At 36.2% G+C, this 24,294-nt stretch overlaps 1 protein-coding gene across 2 annotated transcripts in view; it reads right to left on the bottom strand.

The window, feature by feature from the left end:
• Positions 1-24,294, bottom strand: part of USP32 (ubiquitin specific peptidase 32) — a 196,795-nt gene that overhangs the window by 29,342 nt on the left and 143,159 nt on the right. Inside the window, exons 11-18 of one of the 2 annotated variants that reach the window (XM_052657209.1) lie at positions 19,694-19,755; positions 16,272-16,374; positions 12,424-12,619; positions 10,143-10,318; positions 9,350-9,490; positions 5,139-5,298; positions 1,648-1,802; positions 479-560 (exon numbers count right to left, since the gene is read on the bottom strand). In XM_052657209.1, the coding sequence (XP_052513169.1) occupies positions 479-560; positions 1,648-1,802; positions 5,139-5,298; positions 9,350-9,490; positions 10,143-10,318; positions 12,424-12,619; positions 16,272-16,374; positions 19,694-19,755 (1,075 nt within the window). The remainder of the gene's footprint in view (positions 1-478; positions 561-1,647; positions 1,803-5,138; positions 5,299-9,349; positions 9,491-10,142; positions 10,319-12,423; positions 12,620-16,271; positions 16,375-19,693; positions 19,756-24,294) is intronic. The other variant, XM_052657210.1, reaches the window with a different exon arrangement.

Raw genomic sequence — 24,294 nt, 5'->3', positions numbered from 1 at the left:
AAATTTTAATAAACTGTAAACTTATAACTGAATTCAATTGTTTTTACAACTGTTTCCACCCTTGCCAGATAATGAATGTAGATATGTTTTTCCTCTTAAAACAATCTAAATAGTATTCCATTACAAAAGGATTACATAAAGGTTTAATGGGTTTTCTTTACTATGAAGAATACAGTGATCAAATACCAGTTGGAAAAAACTATAAAGTAGGTTTGTCATGCTCAGTCGCTCAGTCGTCTTCGACTCTTTGCAACATCATGGAATCTTCCAGGCAAGAACAAAGTAGGAGCAGGTTGCCATTTCCCGCTCCAGGGCATCTTCCCGACCCAGGGATTGAACCTGCATCTCCTGCCTTGGCAGGTGGATTCTTTACCACTGCACCATCTGGGAAGCCCCATGAAGGAGATTATCAGTGAGTAATTAAACCTTTCTTTCTTCCCCTAAAAATCTAATACAGATGTATGCTTCCATCTTGTACCTTCAATTACCAGGTGCTGCTCATCCTGGATTTTCAAATATTCCAATCTGTGATCCTCATCATCCAGGAGAGTGAGGTAATTCTGTATATGGAGGAGGAAATGTTTTGTTAGTTTAATTACTAACTTTGAAACAAATGCTGAAATAAAAATGAATGACAATTTAAAAAATTCCTTGAAGGTACATAACTCATGTACAGACATTTAGCATATTACAGTTATTCAAAAGTACTTATAATTTTGGTGGCAAGATGAGGGAGAGACAATCTATACTCTGTAAACACATATTTTATGTTTCTAAAAAAATTATATCTCATTTTGGGGAGACCAGGAAAGACTGATCACACAAACCAAAATTCACTGAGGTTTAGATTTTCTAAACCGCTTACAGAAAAGAAGTCTTGATTAATATATAGTAAGTATATACTAAACTGAGTAAATGTTTACTCAGATCAAAATGTTAACTCAGATCAAGATGGACCTTGATCACTAACTAGGAAATGAAAATGTAAAACCAAATGCCATACAAAAGAATTATACATTTTGTTGACACTCACCCTGTCTAAAGTGCTCAGAAAATTAACTCATCTAATTCTTACAACTATCCTAAGGGAAATACTATTATTTTCCCATTTACTCATGGAAAAACTGTGACAGAGAGTTAAGGGACTTGTCCTTGGTTAGTTAACTAACAGGTGAGAGACAGTCAGGACTTAATCCTTGGCAGCGAGGTGCCAGGAGCTGTGCTCTCAACTTTCTTTACTATACTGCTTCTCAGTTCTCAATGGTGACCAAAGAAGGATGTAAGAAAGAAGGAACTAGGAGATAGAACTGGTTACAACTACTTACCATCCAATTTCAGAGTAAAATGAAAACATATTGCATGTGTTAGGAAGAATACATAAATAATTAAAAGCACTGCCTCTAAGGAGAATGGAAGACAGAGGTCAGAGGATGGGAAGAATTTTCACCACATACTTTCATATTGTTTAAATTTTTTTTTAATATGTGCATACCTTACTTTAAGACAAATCCAAAATAAACTATTTGTTAAAAAGATATATTTATTGTTACTTTATAATAATAATTTTATAAGATTGTACTGTCCATGAACAATTAATGAAACATGGATCTAACAAGGAGGACTTTCCTTGACTGACATGCCTCTTACCTCACTGTTGTATAGCCACAGGCGCATATCTTCCTCTTTGATGCGCAGCCTCTGAGATAGATATTCATGAATTTCCTTGATGGTCTGCATTCGACTAAAACAGCCTGTATAGGCTAAGACCCGCTTTAATGGTGCATTCGGAGAAGGGACATTTCCTATGGTCGTAGTAATCACAGTAAGGAAAAAGGCAGATGTTAAAAAAAGAGAAAGCACCACTTTTAGTAATGGGGACCATACTATTTTAGGAAATAATAATGAGAAATAAGAATTACAGATTTAATAATTTTATAAATTAAGAAATTTTAAGAAGCTTTAAAATGAAGATAGCAGACCTAAGCATCTTAGAGTAAGTCTTAACTTTGAAAGGAAGAATAACAAAATCAGACACACAAATAATTGGCACTATCTGGAATCCAAGAAGAGTGGCAAATAATGAGCACTGATTTATTGGCCCTCAGCTGGGTCATACTCAATAGCAAAATCAAAACTCAGTGTTAAAGAATGGGGAAGAGTCTTACACTGGGAAATGGGACTGGATTTGAACGCCACAGAAGGATAATTGGATTCACCTGATCTACTTTCTTAAAATAAACTATCTTTGAATTGCTAATCCCTCACTCTCATTAAGTGGCCCAATTACCTGGTCCACTGTGGCACAATTACTCAAGAAACTTTGACTTAGAATGACATGGCCAACAGAGTTTTAAAGTAAGCCAAGAAACATCCCATGACAAAAAAGAAACTGCCCTATTGAAAGGTACTAGGGAGAACCATAAGGCCTATCTACTCAATAAGAGGACAGTAGACATGACCTTGAATTCCTGAAGTGCTCAAAGTGCAAACAAAAAGAGGCAATAAAGGGAAAGAGTAAAGACTAAAGGAAGAATGTATCAAGTCTAACCATATATTTCAAAAGAAAAGGGGGATAAAATCACAAGAGATTATGGAAATCAAAAACAGGTTGCTAAAACTATCTGCTAAACCCTGGATAACTATTCAGCCAAAAATCTAGACAAAAGCTTTAGCTTAAAATGGTCATCTCTGCCTATAAGAGGTTATATTTAGTTCACTGAGCAACCCAAAACAAAAATACACTCAATGTATCAATATAATCTATTAAGGGTACAATTATACACTCCAGGTAATTTTCCACCCATTCAATGGTGACTTAGCTTTTTTTCCTCCCATTAAATGTGCTTTGAGTCTTTACTTACTAAACAGAGGAGAAAAGCACTGGCATCATCTACTTTTTCAGAGCTTCCAAGAATTAACTCACCTAAAATAGGCTGAAAAATCATTTAACAATGACTTCTGTAGCTTTGTCTGTTAAAAAGGCTACCATTAAGTCATCGATAACTGTAGTAAGGTTTGGAAACCTGTCACTTCAAAAGGAATAAATTGTGTGCTTAATCACTCAGTCGTGTCCGACTCTGTGACCCCGTGGACTATAGCCCTGCCAGGCTCCTTTATCCATGGGGATTCTCCAGACAAGAATACTGGAGTGTGCTGTCATGCCCTCCTCCAGGGGATCTCAACCCAGGGACTGAGCCCAGGTTTCCTGCATTTCAGGTGGATTCTTTACTGTCTGAGCAACTAGGGAAGCCGAAAAGGAATAAAAGAGCCCAGTAAATGGCTGTGATAAATTAGAAAGAAAGATGAAAACTACGTATGGAGAACAAAACCCAACTATGATTAACTTTTAAACGCTAGCAAAGCAAATCATTTACTATCAGCAAGCAAAGGATAATCCTAGAAGAAAACAAAAGGGCAAATTTCTCTAAATACACATCAGAGGATTAGTTATAAGATTACAGCAAGAAAGCATATTTTTATAAACTTCAAAATGATTAATGATTGATTTCGTAACTAATTAGTAAGAAATAAAATTTCAAATTAAGAACAAATTTGGAGCATAATGACTATACAGTTGTAGGATTCAGAAGCATTTGCTAGTGTCCAAGTCAATTTCTATTGTCCTAAGCCATATAAGAAATTTATTTGAATTCTAGACAGTTTTTGTAGCACAGCTCATTAAACAGGCAGCCACTTATTATACATAATTTCATACTTTTGAATAGCACCAAAAAATCTAGTGGAATTTACAGCAGCAAAAATCTAGGATCAGCACAAGAGTTATAAAGAATACTTACTAAAAGCGCAACAACACATCTTGCCTCTCATGTTATCTTTCAAAGAGAATTGAAAAATATATGTACTATGGGTGCCATGAAAGAAAGGCAAATACTATTGATATTATTCAATGGAAAATTAAATCAAGAGTGTTTCAGAGATATTCTTATTTCACTATTTTTTGATTATAATCTGTTACCTAAAGACAAAGTTTGAGGGCACTGCTTTGGTATAGTGAAAGTGAAGTCGCTCAGTCATGTCCGACTCTTTGCGACCCCATGGACGGTAGCCTACAAGGCTCTGAGATCCATGGGATCTTCCAGGCAAGAATACTGGAGTGGGCTGCCATTTCCTTCTCCAGGGGATCTTCCCAACCCAGGGATCGAACCTGGGTCTTCTGCATTGCAGATAGACGCTTTACTGTCTGAGCCACTAGAGTGATCCAAACAGTACATGTAAGAATTTCCATATATTATCTGAATATAATCTTTAATGATGAAATAAAACTAATCCTACTAAATTTCAAAGGAGGAATGATATTTACAGGGTTGGTTTGGGTTCATAGGTGGTTTTGGCATAATAAGTTACAGTGATCATAGTAACATTATGGTACTGTTAACACAGTCCAAGATTTTGTGTAAATGGATGAACTCATTATTTTTGCTGAAGAAATATTTGTAACTCAAAAGCACAGAGCAAGCCTGGCCCATTGGTAAAATTTAACCTCAGAGAGAAATCGAAAGGGAACTTTTTGCATCTATGACATTAAAATGGAAACCTATTTATATATCATTTTGATAGGCTTGATGTTTTTGAAGAAAATGTGTCACTTTCATTTTCAAAACCAGATCTTTTCCTTTGTATTATCTGTTATAAAGGCTCCTTGGGCCTAGCATGAGAAATATATGATGTTCTGTTACAAAACCCCCCCAAAACAAAAAACTCAACACACACACACAAGAAGAGGATATTGCCTAAGAAATTACTTCTTAGAAATCTGAGTGGAGTTGAAAAGAACAGTCACTGGCTGGCAGACTCTAACTGAGGTCAAGCACATAATTTACAACGGCTTCTTCTCAAAGAAACCAAGTATGTAGAATTCATTTCTGCTTATTATCTTTGTATGTTTGCAAGCCAGAAAAGGAAACAACCCTTTTCAGTTTGCTGCTGGGACTTTGCCTCTACCCCAGCTAGTCTTGCGCATGACCGTAGATCTAAGGCCCATAAGAGGTTTTCTGATTCTGTATGAAAACAGATGAAAATGTGTATTAGTATAGTGGCACCAGACTTGGAGCAAACTGGTTTCCATTTTTATTATTTTCAAGGAAATGCACAGTATTCTTGCTGCATTCTTAAGTTACCTCTTGGTAAATGCTGAGGAAACACTCTCAGGCTCATCATACCCATATTCACCCAGATGTTAGACTGCTGTGTCCGAGTGGCAGGCTGCTGTCTCAGGAAGAGAAGATAGCGAGGAAACAATTCCAGTTCTGGGATTTCTGTCTTGCTATTTTTAATCACCTGTTGTTTTAAAATATATGAAGTGATCACTATAAAAGAAATAAAACCTGCCATTTTAAACTAATTTCTGATATTTACTTCCAAAATAAAATGTTCAAAAGGTTCACTGCCTATAGGGCAGAAAGTTGCCAGTTTATATGACATGGGTTTATAGGCCCTCAGGCTCCTGCATCTAAGTCCATTTTCCAGGATTAGGATTCCTGGTAGGTATTTTCTCCCCCTTCATTTAAAAGCAAGTAATATCAATATTAAGGGGAAAATTTTAAATATTACCTACAATTCTAGTACTCTCACACAATAACTCTTTTCACTTTTATATATCTCATATAGAAAAATGATGTTCTTTTAGAGGACAAATTCTTAGGAATGGAGTCACAAGTAAGAGTACAGGATTATTCATCAGTCTTGCCTGGGGAGTCCCAAGGACAGGGCAGCCTGGAGGGATAGTCCATAGGGTCACAAAAGTCGCACAAGATTAAAGTCACTGAGCACATACGCATTCATGTCATTAACTCCATAAGTTATATGGCCACCCAAAATGCAGCAATTTACAATATTCCCAGAGATATATGAATGTATTACTTTCACAAAACCTTATCACTGGACATGACTTTAATTTTTTTAATACATATAAAGAATATTTTAAATGTACTTTAAATTTTATTTCTTGTATTAGTAGTGAGAACAAAAATGTTTCCATGTTAAAATTTACTATCTATGTTTTCTTTAACTGGACTGTTCATATATTTTTTTGTAACAACTAAACTGGATGTACTAAACCGAAAGTCACATGGTTGAAACAGCCCTCACGGGCTCTACAACACAGGCTCAGCAGTGTGGCACATGGATTATAGTTCATCAGTGGCATGTGGGGTATATTTATCACGACAGGGATTGAACCCACGTCCTCTGCATTGGCAGGTGGATTCTCCACCACTGGGCCACCAGGGAAGTCCTCAAACTCTCTAAAACATAAAATCTTACAGAATCTTTAACAACCTCAAGTAATTGGGCTTTCATTTTCTTTTGCTTTAGAAATCAATGTATTCTGCAACAGAGCATTTTTTAATATCAAGAGGGGGCAGTAAAGAGCCAGATAAAAACAATGATACAAACCAAACCTTTAGGACAATTTCTTTAAAGTATTCTGCATGTTCTGATATGCTATCGTATACTACAAAAGCTCCACTTGGAAGCTTTATCAACTACTATTTAAATAATAAGCAGTAAAAGGAGCTCTCCCCAACAGTAAGACCAATGGAGAAAAACAAAAGTCTCTCCATTTCTTCTAGAGAGTCACTGAGAGCTACAAAGCCAACAGTCAAATTTTCTTAGGACTTCAGTTTAACTGTGATTTGGGGAAAGATCAATAATTCTGTACCTGTAGTTATCAGGCTACACAGAAAACATACTTTTGGCAGAATCTGAACTGATAATGAAATAACTTTTAAATGTGTAGCTTACTTTTCAAGATAAGTGATTTTATGAGCAAATTACAGATCAACAAATTCTTATACATTCATGCATAATCAAACATACACACATATTTATTTACATTTTAATTATTCGTGTCTATGAACTAATTGAACTACAACTTGATAACAATAAATGCAATTCCATTTACAGGAATTTATCTGAAAGAGATCATCACACGTTGGAGAAGAGAATATTGACCAGAAAATCGTTTTAAACAACGAAAATCTAGATGCAAACTAGTTGCCCATCCATGGTGACTGGTTAATAAATTATGAGTTATTAACTTAGAAAGATACCGATAACACCTATCTTAGATTGAAAAGATTGTAAGACAGTAAGCATAATATGATTCAATTTCATAAAATTATTTATACTAATTTGTATATGAATAGGCACAGAGGAATGTTTGGGAAGACATACACTGAAATGTTAATAGTAATTACTTCTTAAGGAGTAGGATATGGTTTTTATTTTCTTTGTTCTTTTTTACATTGCTCAATTTGTTATTGAGCTTGTTCACAAGAATTAAAGTTATTTTTTTTTAAAATGGTGTGATTTATGTAAACATGACGATGAAAGTACTGATTTTTAACCTTGCTGTGGCAAATTTAGTATTCTTTAACATGGAACCCCATACTTTAAGTGTTTTTACAGCAATTTTTCCTGAAATCAGGCAAATTATCCTATTTAGAGGTGAAAAATATTGTCAAATCAGCAAATGAAGCTTTAATGTAGTAAAATGGTAGCTTAACTAATATTTATCTGATATCAATGTTAAAAAGCATGACCTTTTGCGAGACTTTGAAAAAACTCATTTAACAATTATAATGATGATGACAGCAGCAACAGGCAAAATTTGCTACTGACCATTACTATAACTCAGATGCTGTGCTACTCATATGGATTATTTACTTATCAAAACAAGTCTAATGAGGTAGATACTATTGTTAATTCCATTTTACAGAAGAGGAAACTAAGATTTAGAGATTAAAATACTGATGCTTTTGAACTGTGGTGTTGGAGAAGACTCTTGAGAGTCCCTTGGACTGCAAGGGTATCAAGCCAATAAATCCTAAAGGAAATCAGTCCTGAAGCCACCTGATGCGAACAACTTACTCATTGGAAAAGACCCTGATGCTGGGAAAGATTGGAAGGCAGGAGGAGAAGGGACGACAGAGGATGAGATGGTTGGATGGCATCACCGGCTTGATGGACATGAGTTTGAGTAAGTTCCAGAAGTTGGTGAAGGACAGGGAAGCCTGGTGTACTGCAGTCCATGGGGTAGCAAAGAGTTGGACACGACTGGGCAACTGAACTGAACTGAACTCAGTGTGAATCCAGGCAGACTCTAAAATATCAAACTGCATCTATCTATCCATCTATCCATCAAACATCTATCCAATTATCACAATGATTCCCTTACAGGTACAGAATATTAGATAGAGCAGGAAAGTCCCAGAAATTAAGTGATTAATTCAAGGACTACCCCAAACCCCAATAAATAAAGAATATGGATACATATACATCTATGTATATTCATATTTACATGTAACTACCTAGGAGTTCTGTTGATAAATATAGTAAAAACCTTTTGGAGGCAACAAATACAAACCCTAAATTCCTGATTAAGATTTAAACATAATTTTTGTAAACATAAGTATTAATAACATAATCATTATTAAAATTATAGACTATGGATATACAGCAGAGTTTTACTCTTTTTGGAAGTGATCTAACTTACTATATTTTATCCATGTAAAACCTTCCTGGTATAAAAAAGTTCTAGTTTGGACATTATATAAGGGAGAGTGTTTTTTGATATAGCAAAAGAATCTGCTTATAAAGTATTTTACTGCATCAATAATGTAAAGAGTATTCAAGGCAATGAATACCGCTGTTTACTGTATAAGCAAAATGATGCTGTAGAGTTAACTAATATTTTGATATTACACACTCCAAGCCCTTTAAATTACTTCAGAGCATTTTACTTATGCTCTAAACGACTCATTCTATTAATGGTCACAATCAGAATTCACCGGCTTTGAATTATTATTATCATCTGTTGTGATCTTGTTATGTCCCTCCTTCAAACAGACAAACCACAAAATCCAGAACAGCTAAGTGGATGTCTGTGTGGCTAATGGGAATAACAGGTTTAGAAATAACATCTGCACCACTCTGAACGTCTTGGCACTGGCTCTCAGACTTCTGCTCCAGTCTAAGTTCTGCATTATCTTAATGTCTGTGTTTGTGTGGATGACTTATGTAATTGCCTAGCCTCATAATTCCTTGACTCTATTTAGTCCAGTGATTATTTCCTCCGCTTTATATAAGTTGCCCATTCCCAACGGAATATCATTTTGTGGTTAGTATCTAATACAGTGCTCAATAAATGTATGAGTAAATGAATGAATGAACATAAAAGAATCTAAAATTTATTCAACTAATTTGAACAGGTATCAAAAGCTCTATCTTGGTTAAGAACTAATTTGTGGGCAGTGAGGTTCATATAGTGAATTAATAGAAGGACCTATTATAAATGCTGCTTATATAAGGCAATACTGGCTGTACTTACAGGTCTAGGTAGGGCCAGGTTTGCTCCATACCAGTGATAAAGTGCTCTCCATACAGGTTCTGGGACCATCTCATAATCTCTTCCATGGACCAGCTGTGGGGTTCGTTTTAATCGTCCTCCTTCTAATGTTAATGATGTAGCCTTAGAAAGAATGGAATGTAAATGTCGACTTTTTTTTTTGGCCCCACCTCTTGGCTTGTGGGACCTTAAGTTTCCCGACCAGGGATGGAACCCAGGCCCACAGCAGTGAAAGCTCGGAGTCCTAACCACTGGACTATCAGGGAAATCCCCCAAATGTTGGCTTTTTAAAATTAGTCTCTTGTGTTTTAACAAAACCTAGACACAGGAAAATAAACACATGTCACTACTCAGTTTCACATTACGAGGAAAAAAAATAATTTTCTAAAAGGTTTTTATTTTGAACTTTCAAAATAAACTATTTAAGAAAGGAAACTCAAGGTAAACCACTTGAAAGAAAATCACTGGAACATTTGAAAATATTAAGGATGGCTTTCATAGACTTCTTTCCAACAGTCAAAAGTATTATTTGTTTAAAAAGCTTTTTTCATATACACGTGAAACTACATTTTCATAGCAGCTGTTCTAAGAAAGAAAAATAACATTTCCAAGGATCACTAAACCGAGTCTATGCAAGTAGTAAGTCATAAAATACTCTCACAGAAACATTTCTATCTACAACAGGTTAATAAAATGAATCACAAACATTTTCTATGTGCTGAACTCTTTAGAATGAAATTTATTAGCAACTTGAAAGAGATGTCAAATTACTTACCTTTACTGGTTCTTGAGTTACTAGTGGCTGGTTATCAATAGCCCCTGGCTTCTGAGGATTGAGGTGCAATAAAATATTCCCATTGGCTCCCAGTAAACACTGGTTGTTATTGTCAGAAGTGTTATGTTGTCGAGCAAAGCACATGTCTGTTCCTGGTGTGGCAGAATACAGAAAGCCTGTAACAACAAAGAAGATGGAATCTCTGTTTTATTATACACAAAATAGGCTTGAAGATACAAACTCAATGTCCATGTATTAGGTTAATGCTATTATTCTGTGGACATGTCAGTACAGTGTTAGATTCTGTAATTGTGTAGAAGACACAGAGGTATTCCTTTCTGGAAAATATCTAGAATAACACTAGGTAGAATAAAAGTTTTAAAAGCTATTATCAAATGAACATTTGGCCAGACTCCTAGAATATCTAATAATTCACAAGAATTCTGTCCTCTGATAGGAAAGGAAGAAATAAAGCCAAGTAGCTGGACTCTCCCATATCTTTCCTTAATTCTCTTCTGCCTGCCCGCAAAGGTTCTTAGTAGATAAGGGTGATAACAAGTCTGTAAACCAAAGAGCAGGAGCTAAAACAAGAATGCCAACAGGAGAATGGAGAATGCTAGGACAGAAGAAACTGTTCCCTAACAAATCTATTTGAAAGGAAGGTATGGATGTTACAACAGAAAAATACATACAGGAAAATGATAGGTAAGTCTGACTTAAAAGAGCTGTGAACCTGAATGGTATCTTAAGGTATTTCAACTCTCAACCACATGTTAATCTTTGGTAAACATTCTAGTCATCAACCACTTTTAACTTTCTACTTGTGGTGCTGCTCTGCACATGGACAGCACAGAGCTGAGCTGTGTGCAAAATGAGCATATATCGAAAAGGACCTGAGGGAGGGTCAAGAAACAGTGAAAAGCTGATCAAAGACAGCACTTTTAGGACTGCTGAGTGATCTCTGTAATAACATCAGATGGGGAAAGAGAGCACCGAAGAACTGATGCTTTTGAACTGTGGTGTGGAGAAAGCTCTTGAGAGTCCCTTGGATGGCAAGGAGATCAAACCAGTCAATCCTAAAGGAAATCAGTCCTGAACACTCATTAGAAGGACTCACGCTGAAGCTGAAGCTCAATACTTTGGCCATCTGATGCAAAGAACTGCCTCATTGGCAATGACCCTGATGCTGGGAGAGATTGGAGGCAGGAAGAGAGGGGGACAACAGAGGATGGGATGATTGGATGGCATCACTGACTCCATGGACATGAGCTTGAGCAAGCTCTGGGGGTTGGTGATGGACAGGGAAGCCTGGCATGCTGCAGTCCCTGGGGTAGCAAAGAGTCAGACACGACTGAGCAACTAAACCGAACTGAGATTCTACAAGGAGTTCTGTAGAGAAAATGCTAGTTGTGTTCAATTTGCCTTCTTGCTCCACAGAAAAGGAGAAGAAAAATCTCAAAGATGAAACAACTGAATAAGACTGAGAGTCCTGGAGAATAACAGGAATCAACTAAATTCATTTGGGCCAAAATATAGCAAAGCACCTTTCACGTAAGGGTAAAACTACTAAGTTTTAGGTAGGTATCAACAACCAAAGGGGATTATGGGCAACATTATGAAGAGCTGACTCATTGGGAAAGACTTTGATGCTGGGAGAGATTGGGGGCAGGAGGAGAAAGGGACGACAGAGGATGAGATGGCTGGATGGCATCACTGACTTGATGGACATGAGTCTGAGTGAACTCCAGGAGTTGGTGATGGACAGGGAGGCCTGGTGTGCTGCGATTCATGGGGTCGCAGAGAGTCGGACACCACTGAGCAACTGAACTGAACTGAACTATCAATCCTTTCTAAATATGTTGACAAAATAACTCCCAAGTTCCAGCCTGGAACGTCTGAATCTAATATGAGGATGCATTTGATCCAATGAAGGTGTGCTATGGTTAGAGTTCTGGAGATAAAAATTTAGATTTTCTTCAAAAATGGCTTCTCTAAATTTACTGACAAAATGATTTAATAACAATATGGAAAGACTGACCTAATCAATGAAAACTGTGAAAATATTTTCAAATTGAGAGATTAATGACATAGAATATAGAAGAGTTCCTCTTTGTAAAGCTACTAATACAGTCAAGAATCTGTTAATTGATTATTTCATTCAAAATCTGTTTCTGTGAATGGAAGCCTGATGCCCATATCCCACTAAGCATACTCTCTGACAAACTGTACCACTTTAAGAAATGACCCTGCCTAAACCTCACGGAAAAGAAGTCGTACTGACCACTGCCAGTAGTTTCTGAGGCTTCAGATGCACTAGAAACGTTGTCTGAAAATTTTTCTTCGGCGGTGTTCACATAACTTGGGCTGCCTCCTCCAATTCTATCTTCACTCTGCTCTATAGGATGTACCGTTGTTCCAAATGAATATTTTCCTCCATTCAGCACAGATGATGGCTCAATCACAACAGGGCTGGCATCCTAAAAATCATGAAGTCAGAAATTAAAAGGTAAAATTCAATAATCTGACAATTATGCAGCCTTCAAAAATGAATCCCCCAACTGTCTACTGTTTCTAATTCTCCTGTGGCTGGCTATGGCACTTAAAACATTTGGATGTATAACTGAGTTTTAATTTCTTCAAAGAAGAATAGTGTATATAAGTAAAACTGGTAAGGTAGAATGGGAACAGACTGCAAGTGACCCTGTACCACATAAAGTAATCTAGACTTTATTCTGTTGAAAGTTGAAAATCATGGAAGGTTTTTATCAATATTAAAAAGCTCAATAGTATTTATTCTTTTATTATTAAAGATTACATTATTATAGAAAATATAGAAAAACATGAAGAAACTAAACATCACAAGTACTCAGATTCCATCATTTAGCATTAACTATAGTTGACATTTTGATGTGTTTCCTTTATTTTTTGTGACTGAACATATACACATATCTATAAAAAATAAATGTGGGGGATACGGTTAGAATTAAGGGCAGGGTACTGAATTACCAGCTATGCAGCCTTTCATAAAATAAACTTACAAGCCTCAGTTTCTTTATAGGTAAAAACTAGGATATTAGAATCTCAGAGTTATATGAAGATTACATGAGTGACACACGTAAATTGTCTGGCATTTAGTAAATATAAACTATCCTGGTTGTTGTCAGAAAATACATTTTAAATACAGCATATTGCTTCTTTTTCTTCCATCTAACATTATATTGACAGGATTCTTCTGTGAGAGGCTTCTAAATAGGGGATAGGATAATCCAGTTTTTGTTTTAAAAATAACTCTATAGCGTGCAAAAAGCAGGCAGAAAGTGAAAATTGAGACACAAGTTAAAAGACTTCCATAATAATTTAGGCAAGAGATGCTGAGATACTCAACCATAAAGCTAGAACCAGAAACAAGGAGATGGAGAGAGAGCATGGATTTAGGAGACAAAAAAAAAAGTGGCAATTAATTGTGTATGGAAGAAGGGCACAGATAATTCCAAAGTAGAACATGAGATGCTGACTTAGATGACTAGATGGGGGTTGACATCTTCATAAGATAAGATGTATAAGTGAATGGGATCATTTTGGGAATGAGCTTATTTTGGTTTGAGATTCTGTGGACATTCTCAGGACAGAGAATGAGATGAGATATAGACTGGGGACTATACAGATGTCTGGAAACCCAAGAATACGGCATATGTAGAATAAGGAGAGAACAGTACCTACAGGATTGGTGGCAGAAGAATCTAGCAAGGGTACTGAGTCTGAATGACCAGAGAAGAATCAGGAGAGGCAGCTTCCCAGGTGGCACTAGTGGGAAAGAGTCTGCCTGCCAACGCAGGAGACGCCAATCCCTCTGTCGGTTGGGTAGATGCCCTGGAGGAGGAACATGGCAACCCATTCCAGTATCCTGCCTGAAAAATTCCATGGAAGAGGCCACGCCTGGCTGACAACACGCAGCACATGGGGTCAAAGAGAGTCAGGCACATATGAGTGACTAAACACACACACAGAGCCCTAGAAGCAGAGGCAGCTAGCATAGAATTATTTTCTACTACGCTTATTTGTGAGGAAAAAAAAATCAGCAAACAACACACAGAAAACAGAGATAACTAAGACTGAGGAGAAGCAGAAGGGAAGGTGCTATGGGAATATGTATCTGTGAGCGCTTTTAAAAGATCAGGATATTTTTAAGTGAAGGTAAAGAGAAAGACTAAAGGTGCTAACCAGTAGAACAAGGTCCCAGAGGCATCTGAGGAGACAGACAGCATGGCTAGAGGAACTAAAGTGGTATTCAGTAAACAGCGACATAAATTTTAGTAGATGAAACTGATGAATGGATGGGGGGCTTGAAGGCACCACTTAGAAAGTAACTAACTGAAACTTAAGAGAAACATCAAATCATAGCAACAGCACAGTGCAAGGTTTAGATTCTTTTAATACAATTAGAGCATCCCTGTGAAGTTGCTCGGTCGTGTCTGACTCTTTGCAATTCCATGGACTGTAGCCTACCAGGCTCCTCTGAGCGTGGAATTTTCCAGGTAAGAGTACTGGAGTGGGTTGCCATTTCCTTCTCCAGAGGATCTTCCCGACCCAGGGACTGAACCCAGGTCTCCCACATTGCAGGAAGATGCTTTATCATCTGAGCCACAAGGGAAGCCCTAATTTTAGCCAAAACAAGGAGACATTTTATCAATATTTTACTAGATGTTTTTTGCCTCTTTGATCTGTAAACCAGGTGAACACTATCAATATGTAGATTCTTCAAAAGCCAGTTCTGAAGAAATTACAGTGATTTACTCAAGAGTGGCAAGAAGAATGAGAATAAAACCTAGATTGCTTTCTACATACCAATTAACTCTATTGAACCAAGAAAAGTTAAATAGCTTTATTGTTAGAACTTCAAATAATTCAGAAGCACACAGATTCATAGTCTTTATTACTGATCCAAATGTTAGTATCTTCTATTATTTATTAACTTTCTTAAAATATATGAAAGGTAGCAGATTATGTTGGGTTTTAAATAACTCTACTTCACAGTGAAAAAATTATTCCCTATTCAATTCTCTTCCAGTCCTCTGATTACTTTGAGGAAAGGGTCTCAGTTTGGTGTTAATGTGCTAACTGAATACTTGATATGCCAATCTAATACTTGATAATTTCTCCTTTTAACAGAGAATAGGCCTCAGTATCAGTCTTCAAAAGGCAACACTACTTGGAATTTAATATATTTCCATTAAATTTATTTTTACTTTGATCTTCTATTTCTGAAATGTGACACTGATTTCTATTTAAGATAGTGACATAAATAAGATTTAAAATAAGATATATTTATTTACATAAAAATGATAAAGTTATTTATATAAATGTAACTAAGAAAATAATAGTATGAAAATTATATGGCAAAAAAATGGTGACCACAGTATACAAACGATTAAAAACTGGCAATCTACATTAAGTATAGATTTACAGCCATCAGTATTTTAAATTCAACTATTAACTAAATAAGTCATAACTGTATGGACAACAGAACAATAGAATCACACTGACCTATGGCCTGTGAATTAGGCCTGAGTATTTAAATTATTAATCATATGTTTGGACTTCAGTTTGTAGACTTCTTGGCAAATCATTAAAGATATATTGATCTTCTCACAGCTTTTCTAATAGCGTTCATACCGACAAAATGCATTCCATTTAAATTAGATTTCAAAAGAAAATTTTCAGTATACAAAAATGACTTATTTAAATTAATTCAATCCCTTTCTCCAATTATGCTTTATAAATTTGTTTGCTCAGGAATTTTTTTTAAAGCTTTCTATGTGATTCTGCTATGCAATCAGAATTGCTAACCACTGTCCAAGTGAGAATTACAGTCTCATACTTTTGTTTTCATAATGTGCTATAAATAGTAAGTATATAGTACTTGATTTCTTAGTGAATCTATTACTTCCTCTGGAACTTGCTTTTTAGAAAAGCAGGTTGGTCCTTAGCAAGCATCATATAGGCATTCATTTCTTTCACCTTCAAATCTTTTTCTAGGTTGGAGCATTTTATTACTGTCCAGTAGTCACATAAAGTCTGATGGAGCTGAAAATCTTATTATAAATGTAGATAAATAGGAATCTTACTTACATATTTGACATATTCTTTCCACTGCTGCCACCACTGCATAGAGATGATAAACCAATTGTGTCCTGGTTGCAGACCATACCTGCTTTCTCGTTCTAACCATCCTCTACATACAAAAGAAATTCAGTACATCAAACAGTGTGTAAAACAGATGACCATACATCCACAAGTTATCATTAGAAACTTTTCAAAGGAAAAGTATGAAACAGATATACTTGGGAAATGGCCACATATTAAATTAGTGAAACACTGATAAGCCAATTTCAGGAGTCATAAGCCTCCAACTGATGTTTCAAAAACAGCTTCACTGAGGAATAATTTAATAACATACAAGTTATCTGAATTAAGTGTAGAACTCAATGATTTTGGCAAATTTACAGACATGTGCAACCATTACCACAATCCAATTTTAGACTATTTCAGATACTCCCAGAAGGGTATGCTTTATTTTTAGTCATTTTTTTAGTCAAATTACTGCCCTCAGCCTCATGACACCACTAGTTTATTTTCTATCTCTTAAAAAGTCACACAGTTATGCATGACTCTTTGCGACCCCATGGACTGTGGCCCACACCAGGCTCCTCTATCCATGGAATTCTCCAGGTAAAAATATTGGGAGTGGATAGCTGCCATTCCCTTCTCTAGGGGATCTTCCCAGGGATCTAACTCAGATCTCCTGGACTGCAAGTGAATTCTTTATTGTCTGAGTCACACACTCCTGATAGCAGGGTTTAACAATGCCTGTTCTCCCAGCACTGCCATCAGAGTGGCTTGTCAAAATTATTTTTTGTCAATGTGCAAAAGAGACAAATGATGTCTCAGGGTAGCTTTGGTTTGTACTTCTCTTATTATAAAGTCAACTTGATCCTTTTATATGAAGATGAGCCATTATATAGCTTTTTGGTGAATTGTTTATTCATGTCTTTTGTCCTTTTTTCTATACATTTTTTGGGGTATTTTTTTAACTTTGATTTTTAAGAGTTCTTTCTATATTAGATATATTGTTGTATAGTTGTTAAATCGTGTCTGACTCTTGGGACCCCCATGGACTGCACCAGTCAGGCTCCTCTGTCCATGGGATTTCCTGGGTGAGAATACTGCAGTGGGTTGCCATTTCTGAACATTTCACAATTTTAAAATGGGCAAGGGAATTAAATAAATAAATGGAATGTTATAACACATGGTCTCTTGCATCGGACCTCTTTTATTTAGCATAATGTTTTTGAAGTTCATCTATGTTGGAGCAGATACTATTACTTTGTGCTTTTTTAAAAATTATTATTACTGAGTAGTATTCCACAGCGTGTTGCTATATGTTTTGCTTATCTATCTAATACCTGATAATGTGCAACAGGCACACTGTTTTCTAAAGGAGCTGCACCATTTAATTTCCCCATCACTATTGTATGAGGGTTGCAGTTGCTCCATTATTCTCACTAACACTTGTTATTGTCTGTCTTTTTTATCACAAATCTATCTAGTGGGTGTGAAGCGGTGTCACAATGTGATTTTTAAAAACACTATTCTTATTGAGAAGAAATTCATATAACATAAGGTGGTCTCTGCACATTCTGACTGTACTAAATGCCACTGAATATTACATATGCTTTACAATGGTTAATTTTAGGTTATACGAACTTCCCCCAAACAATTTCATACACCACAGCTAAGCAGTTATTTTCTATTACTCCTTTTCCCTAGCCCTTAACAATCCCCAATCTGCTTTCTGTCCTGATAGTTTAGTTTTACCTATTTTGGATATTTCATATACATGGAATTGTGTAATACATCACCTCTTGTGTCTAGCTTCTTTCATTTGCGAGGTTCATCCATGTCATATCATGTATCAGTACATCATTTCTTTTTATGGCTGAGTGATATTTCATGGCATATATATACATTTTGTTTAACCATTCACCTTACTGATTGATATGATATTGGGCTGTTCCCACCTTATGGCTATTGTGAACAGTGCTAATAGGAAGATCTGGGTACAAGCATTTTAGTGCCTATTTTCAATTTTTTAGATAAATACCTAGAAGGGAATTGCAGAGTTATGTGGTAATTGCAATTTTGAGGAAATACTAACTTGTTTTCTATAGCAGTTACACCATTTTACAAACTCTACCAGTGACGCAATAAGAATCCCAAATTCTCTACATCAAAATTACATCCTAGTAGGTACAAAGTGGAATTTCATGTAGTTTTGAGTTGCATTTCCTTAATGGCAAACGATTTTGAGCATCTTTTCAACTGCTGGACAACCATGTGTATATCATTTGTGTATATCATCTCTGGAGAAATGTCCATTGAAGTCCCTTGCCTGTTTTAAATTGGGCTATATTTTGGTTGATGAGTTGTAGGAGTTCTTTATAAACTGAGCTATATTTTGGTTGATGAGTTGTAGGAGTTCTTTATACATTGAGTTATATTTTGGTTGATGAGTTGTAGGAGTTCTTTATACATTGAGCTATATTTTGGTTGATGAGTTGCAGGAGTGCTTTATACATTGAGCTATACTTTGGTTGATGAGTTGCAGGAGTTCTTTATATATTCTAGTTACCTGACTCGTGTCAGATCTATGATTTACAAATATGTCTCAGTTCGTAGGTTTTCTTTTCAGTTTCATGACAATGCCCTTCGAAGAACAAGTTTTTAATTTACATGAAGCCAAATTTACCTATTTTTTTCTTTTACTGCTGTAAGAGTCATATATAAGAATTCATTTCAAAATCCAAATCACTCTTGAAGAAATATTTTTTTGGGATATAGAATTCTTGGCTACAGTGTTCTTTTTCTTTCAGCGCTTTAAATTTTATGAAGGATACACACAGGTATCTTAATGCTGGTACTGCTTTAAAAGCTCTGCCTCTGGCTTTTGACCACCTAATGGTGATATGTCTTGATACGGATCGCTTCATCAGCTTGAAGAGACAGCTCTACTCTCACATTCACTGCAACATTACTCACGATAGCCAAGGCATGGAAACAATCCAAGTGTCCCAAAACAGATGAAACTATGAAGAAAAGGTGCTGTTTATGAATATATAAAATGGAATTTTATTCAGCCTTTCAAAATAGGAAATCATGTCTTTACAAAAACACACAGATGAAGCTTGAGGGTATTATTCTAAATGAAATAAGCTGGACAGAGAAAGACAAATATTGCACGGTGTCCAAAAAGAAGCTGAATTCAGAAACAGAATAGAAAAGAGGCTGCCAGGAGCTGGGAGAGAGATTGGTAAAAAGATACAAATTTTCATTATAAGATATGTGATGGTGATGGGTGCCTTAATTAACTCAGAGGGGGGAATTCTTTCAGAACACATACAATATACCAAGTCATCACAGTAACAATATATTTCAGATGTCAGAAATTATAACTATTTAATGAAAATATACACAGATTGTATCTATAAACTTACCTAATAATTTGTCCTTCCTCTTCTGGAGTAGCTGGTCTTAACCCCAGAACTATGTGACATACCTAGAAAGAAAATGGTAAATTAAACTTCATTGGTGCCAATGAGTGGACTATAGAATATTTCACATTCTCTATATAGGATCCACTTCTAGACGGGAACCTAAACTAGCAATAGCTTTTGGCTGATGAATTACCAAATGATCCACTTGAGCAAATCTGAACTTTTTTTTTTTTAAAGAAATAAATCATTTCAATGGAAGCAATTTCCAAATCTCTGTGTTGGGGGGGGTGGGGCGGGCAGGAAAGAGAGACAGAGAGAAAGGAAGAAAAGGAGAAAGAAAGAAGGAAAAAACTACTTTTTAAAATGTTTCATTAATACTATATACCTTAATTATCTCACACATGAATATTATCTTCTTTCCGGAAATCTGAAGAGCATACTATGGCACTTGGGTAGAAAGGTAAAGGGGAGATGAAAAGGATACCAGAAATGAAGGATAAAGGTAGCATTTCAACTTCAACAGCTCTAAGAAGAACATTAATGCTACTAGCACTAAATACGCTTTTAAAAAGAGAATTTATTTTTTTATTTTTGGCTATGCCTGGTCTTTGTTGCTGCCCGGGCTTTATCCAGCTGCAGTGAGTGAGGGCTACTCTCCTGCACTGCCCGGGCTTCGCACTGTGGGTGAGGCTTTTCTTGTTGTGGAGCATGGCCTCTAGGGTGAGTGGGCTGCAGTAGTTGTAGCACGCAGAAACAGCAGCGGTGGCCCACAGCTTAGCTGCTCCACAGCATGTGGAACCTTCCCAGACCAGGGATTGAACCTGTGGCTCCTGCATTCGCAGACAGATTCTTTTTTTCTGGCAGGCAAATTCTTAACCACTGGACCACTACGGAAGTTCTAAGTATGCTTTTAAAGGCTCATTTTCTCCTCAATTTATTTGCCTTCTCTAAATCATTATAAAAGAAGTCATTCCCCACCCCCCCATATTATCATGAAAAATATAAATACAGAAAAGTTGAAAGAATTTTACACTGAACACCTCATACTCATTACCTAATTCTGACATTAACATTTTATTATACTTCATCTATCCGTCCCTCAATTCATCTATTAATCCATCTTAATTTTTGCATGTATTTCAAAGTAAGTTATAGATATTAGTACAGCTCCCTGTAAATATATCAGCCTGCCTGTTTATAATTTGTTTACCTTTGAGGTAAAATTTACTTAACAATACACAAATTAGGTTTATGAGACTCATCCATTTATCAACAGTTCATTCTTTTATTGTTGAGGCAATACTTTTTAAAGGTTTTTTAAACTGAAATATAGTTGATTTATAATGTTGTTAGTTTCACATGACCTTCATCTAGTCAAGAAACAGAACATTGCTACCTCCCCCAAAGCTCCACTTTGAGTTCCTTCCCAGACACTAAGCACCCTCTGATGTATTCACTACCCTGAATTCCACACCATCGATTGCCTTTTGTCTGCTTTTCTGGTCCAGTATTTCCCATTCCACATTATGTAAGATTCCTTGATGCGGTTGTGTGTAGCAGTAATATATTTATTTTTATTGCTTTAAATTAAACCATGTGTATGTAAGTCTCACCATTTACTTTTATGTATTTATTGTTGACAGGTAGGTAGGTCATTTTCTGTTTGGGGCTGTAATAAGAAGTGATTAGAAGAACTTATTCTACATCTTTTGGTGTTCAGATATACAAGTTTCTATAGAGTATATATAAAAACAGCCAATACTTGCAAGAATTTATATTCCTTCTGGCAATGTGAAAGAGTTACACTTTCTTATTATCTTCAACAATGCTTCATTATTACTTCAAGGCTAACCATTCTAGTGGATGTCTAATGGTATTCCAAGTACAATTTTAATATGTATTTTCATTATGACTAAAGAAGTTAGCCCCCTTTCATAATTATTAGCTATTTGGATATTCTCTTTTGTGAAGTACCCATTCAGGTTTTTTGTACATTTTAATATTAAGCTTCTGCCTTGTTTCCCATTGGTTGTTGTTCTTTGTATGCCCTGGATGGGCTTCCCAGGTGGCGCTAGAGGTAAAGAACACACCTGCCAATGCAGGGCATGGCAACCCACTCCAGTATTCTTGTCTGGAGAGTTCCATGGACAGAGGAACCTGGTGGACTACAGTCCAGGGGGTCAAAAAGAGTCGAACATGACTGAGTGACTAGCACACACATGCTCTATACAGAAGTCTTGCTGGACACAAGTAAAGCAAATAAATTCTTATCATTTTCTTAATGGCATCTCTTGAAAAAAAGAATTCTTAATTTTACTGAAGTCCAACTTACAACTTTTCTTTGTGCTTGGTGAGCTCTGTACTGTTTAAGAACTCTTTGCAACCTCAAAGTCATTAAAATATCTATGTTATTTTCTAGACACTTTATTCTTTACTTTCCAAATTTATTAGATTTATAATCTACCTAAAATTACTTTTAAAAAATTTGTTTATTTTTAACTGCAGGATAATTGCTTTACAATGCTGCACTGGCCTCCATTGTGAACCAGCCACATTAGTTGCTCAGTTGTGTCTGACTCTTTGCAGTCCCACAGACTATAGCCCGCCAGGCTCCTCTGACCATGGAATTCTCCAGGCAAGAATACTGGAGTGGGTAGCCATTCCCTTCTCCAGGGAATCTTTCTGACTCAGGGATCGAACCTGGGTCTCCTGCATTGCAGGCAGATTCTTCACTGTCTGAGCCACCAGGGAAGCCCGAATCAGTCATAATTACACATAAGAGCCCTTCCATCCTAAGCCTCCCTTCCTGCTCCCATCCCACCCTTATAGGTCATCAGAGTACCAGGCTGGGCTCCCTGTGTTACACCGCAGCCTCCTACCAGTCATCTGTTTTATACCCGACAGTGTATATATGTCAGTGTTACTTTCTCAATTCCTCCTACCCGCTCCTTCTCCTGCTGTGGCACAATTCTGTTCTCTACATCTGCATGTCTACTGCTTCCCTGCAAACAGGTTCATCAGTCCTGTTTTTCTAGATTCCATATATACGCATTAATATACAATATTTGTTTTTCTCTGACTTACTTCACTTTGTGTAACAGGGTCTAAAATTATTTTTCATGTAATGGGGTGAATAATGATGCATAGTTTTTCCCATAGGAATACTAATTAATCCAGTACCACTTACTGAAAAGACCACCCCTTCTCCTCTGCAATGCAATGTTTTCTTTGTTATAAATCAAGTGATCACACCTATGTAGGTCTGTGTAAGAACTCTCAATGTTGTTCCATTGGTTGATCTAACTTTATGCAGACATCACACTGTTGTAACACTGTTGCTATTTTATAAAAAGTTCTAATATCTGGTAATATAAATCCATTGTTCCTGAATTTCTTCTTTGCTATATTTTTGACCCTCGTACTCCCCTGTGTACTTAGAATCCTCTGGTCAAGTTCTACAAAATCTCAGTGACAAAATGAGCTTCTGGGGATTCTGATTTTGAGTGCACAAGTCTTTAAGTCAACTGAAGGGAAACTGACACCTTTAACACATTGAGCCTTCCAATCCATAAATATGGGTTATCTCCCTCTGTACTGGATTTTTATTACTGTTGTAATAAATTATCACAAAATTTATAGTTTAAAACAACACAAATTTATTATCTTACAGTTATGCAGGTCAAAAGTAAGGCACAGATCTCTCCAGGCTAAAAATCAAGATGGTAACAGGGTGGTATTCCTTTCTGGAGGTCAAAGGAAGAATATGCTTCCTTCCGTTTTCCAGTGTCTAAAATTCACCCACAATCCTATGCTCACGGCTCTTTCTCTATCTTCAAAGCTAGCAGAGCTGTACCTCTCTAGCCCTGCTCCCAATGCCATCTCTTTTTCCTGACCATAGCTGGGAAAAGTTTTCCACTTCTAAGGACTCGTGTGATTAGACTGGACCCATCTGGATATTCAGGCCAATCTGTTTACACATATATTAAGTGAACATAAAGTTTTAAAAGCATGTCTAAATATGGGATAAAGTGAGCATGGTAAAATGCAGATGATGGGTAATGGGTACTCATGAAAAAAACCTTTCAACTGTTTAATATAATGCTGGAAACACTGACATAAAAAAACAAATCTCAAGCATTCGCTTATTTATAAATTAGAATCACAGGAAAATACTGTCACTGCAAGTCCCTGATAAGCATGAGAAAATAGTCGAGGCAATACAAAAATTCAAAATGCTTTGCTACCTGAGAGCTACAGGATGATGCAAATACAAACTCAAGTGGCCAAAATGTTTATATAACTAATTATGACTTAAAATTTGAGAATAGTATTTTAAGTGAGATTAAAAAAAAGAGCTCATCAATTTTCATATTATCAAGTAAGTCACTTCTGTTTACAGTAGTGATTTATATTACTTTTGTACATTTTTAATTTTCCAAAGCCATCAACTTAAATTTCTGTTGAAAATTGACAGTGGAGTAGCTGAGTGATTTAAATGGCTATTATAAGCGTATCAGATTGCATATGCTTTAAATATACACTAGTTAGTAATTACCCATTAGGAAGAGTTCAATTTCCATTTATTCTAACAGTTATGTCAT

Source organism: Budorcas taxicolor, chromosome 19 (assembly GCF_023091745.1).
Source record: "Budorcas taxicolor isolate Tak-1 chromosome 19, Takin1.1, whole genome shotgun sequence".
In the NCBI taxonomy this organism is placed as follows: Eukaryota; Metazoa; Chordata; class Mammalia; order Artiodactyla; family Bovidae; genus Budorcas; species Budorcas taxicolor.
The sequence above is the reverse complement of the archived record's forward strand: the minus strand, read 5'-3'. Positions and strand labels throughout refer to the sequence as shown.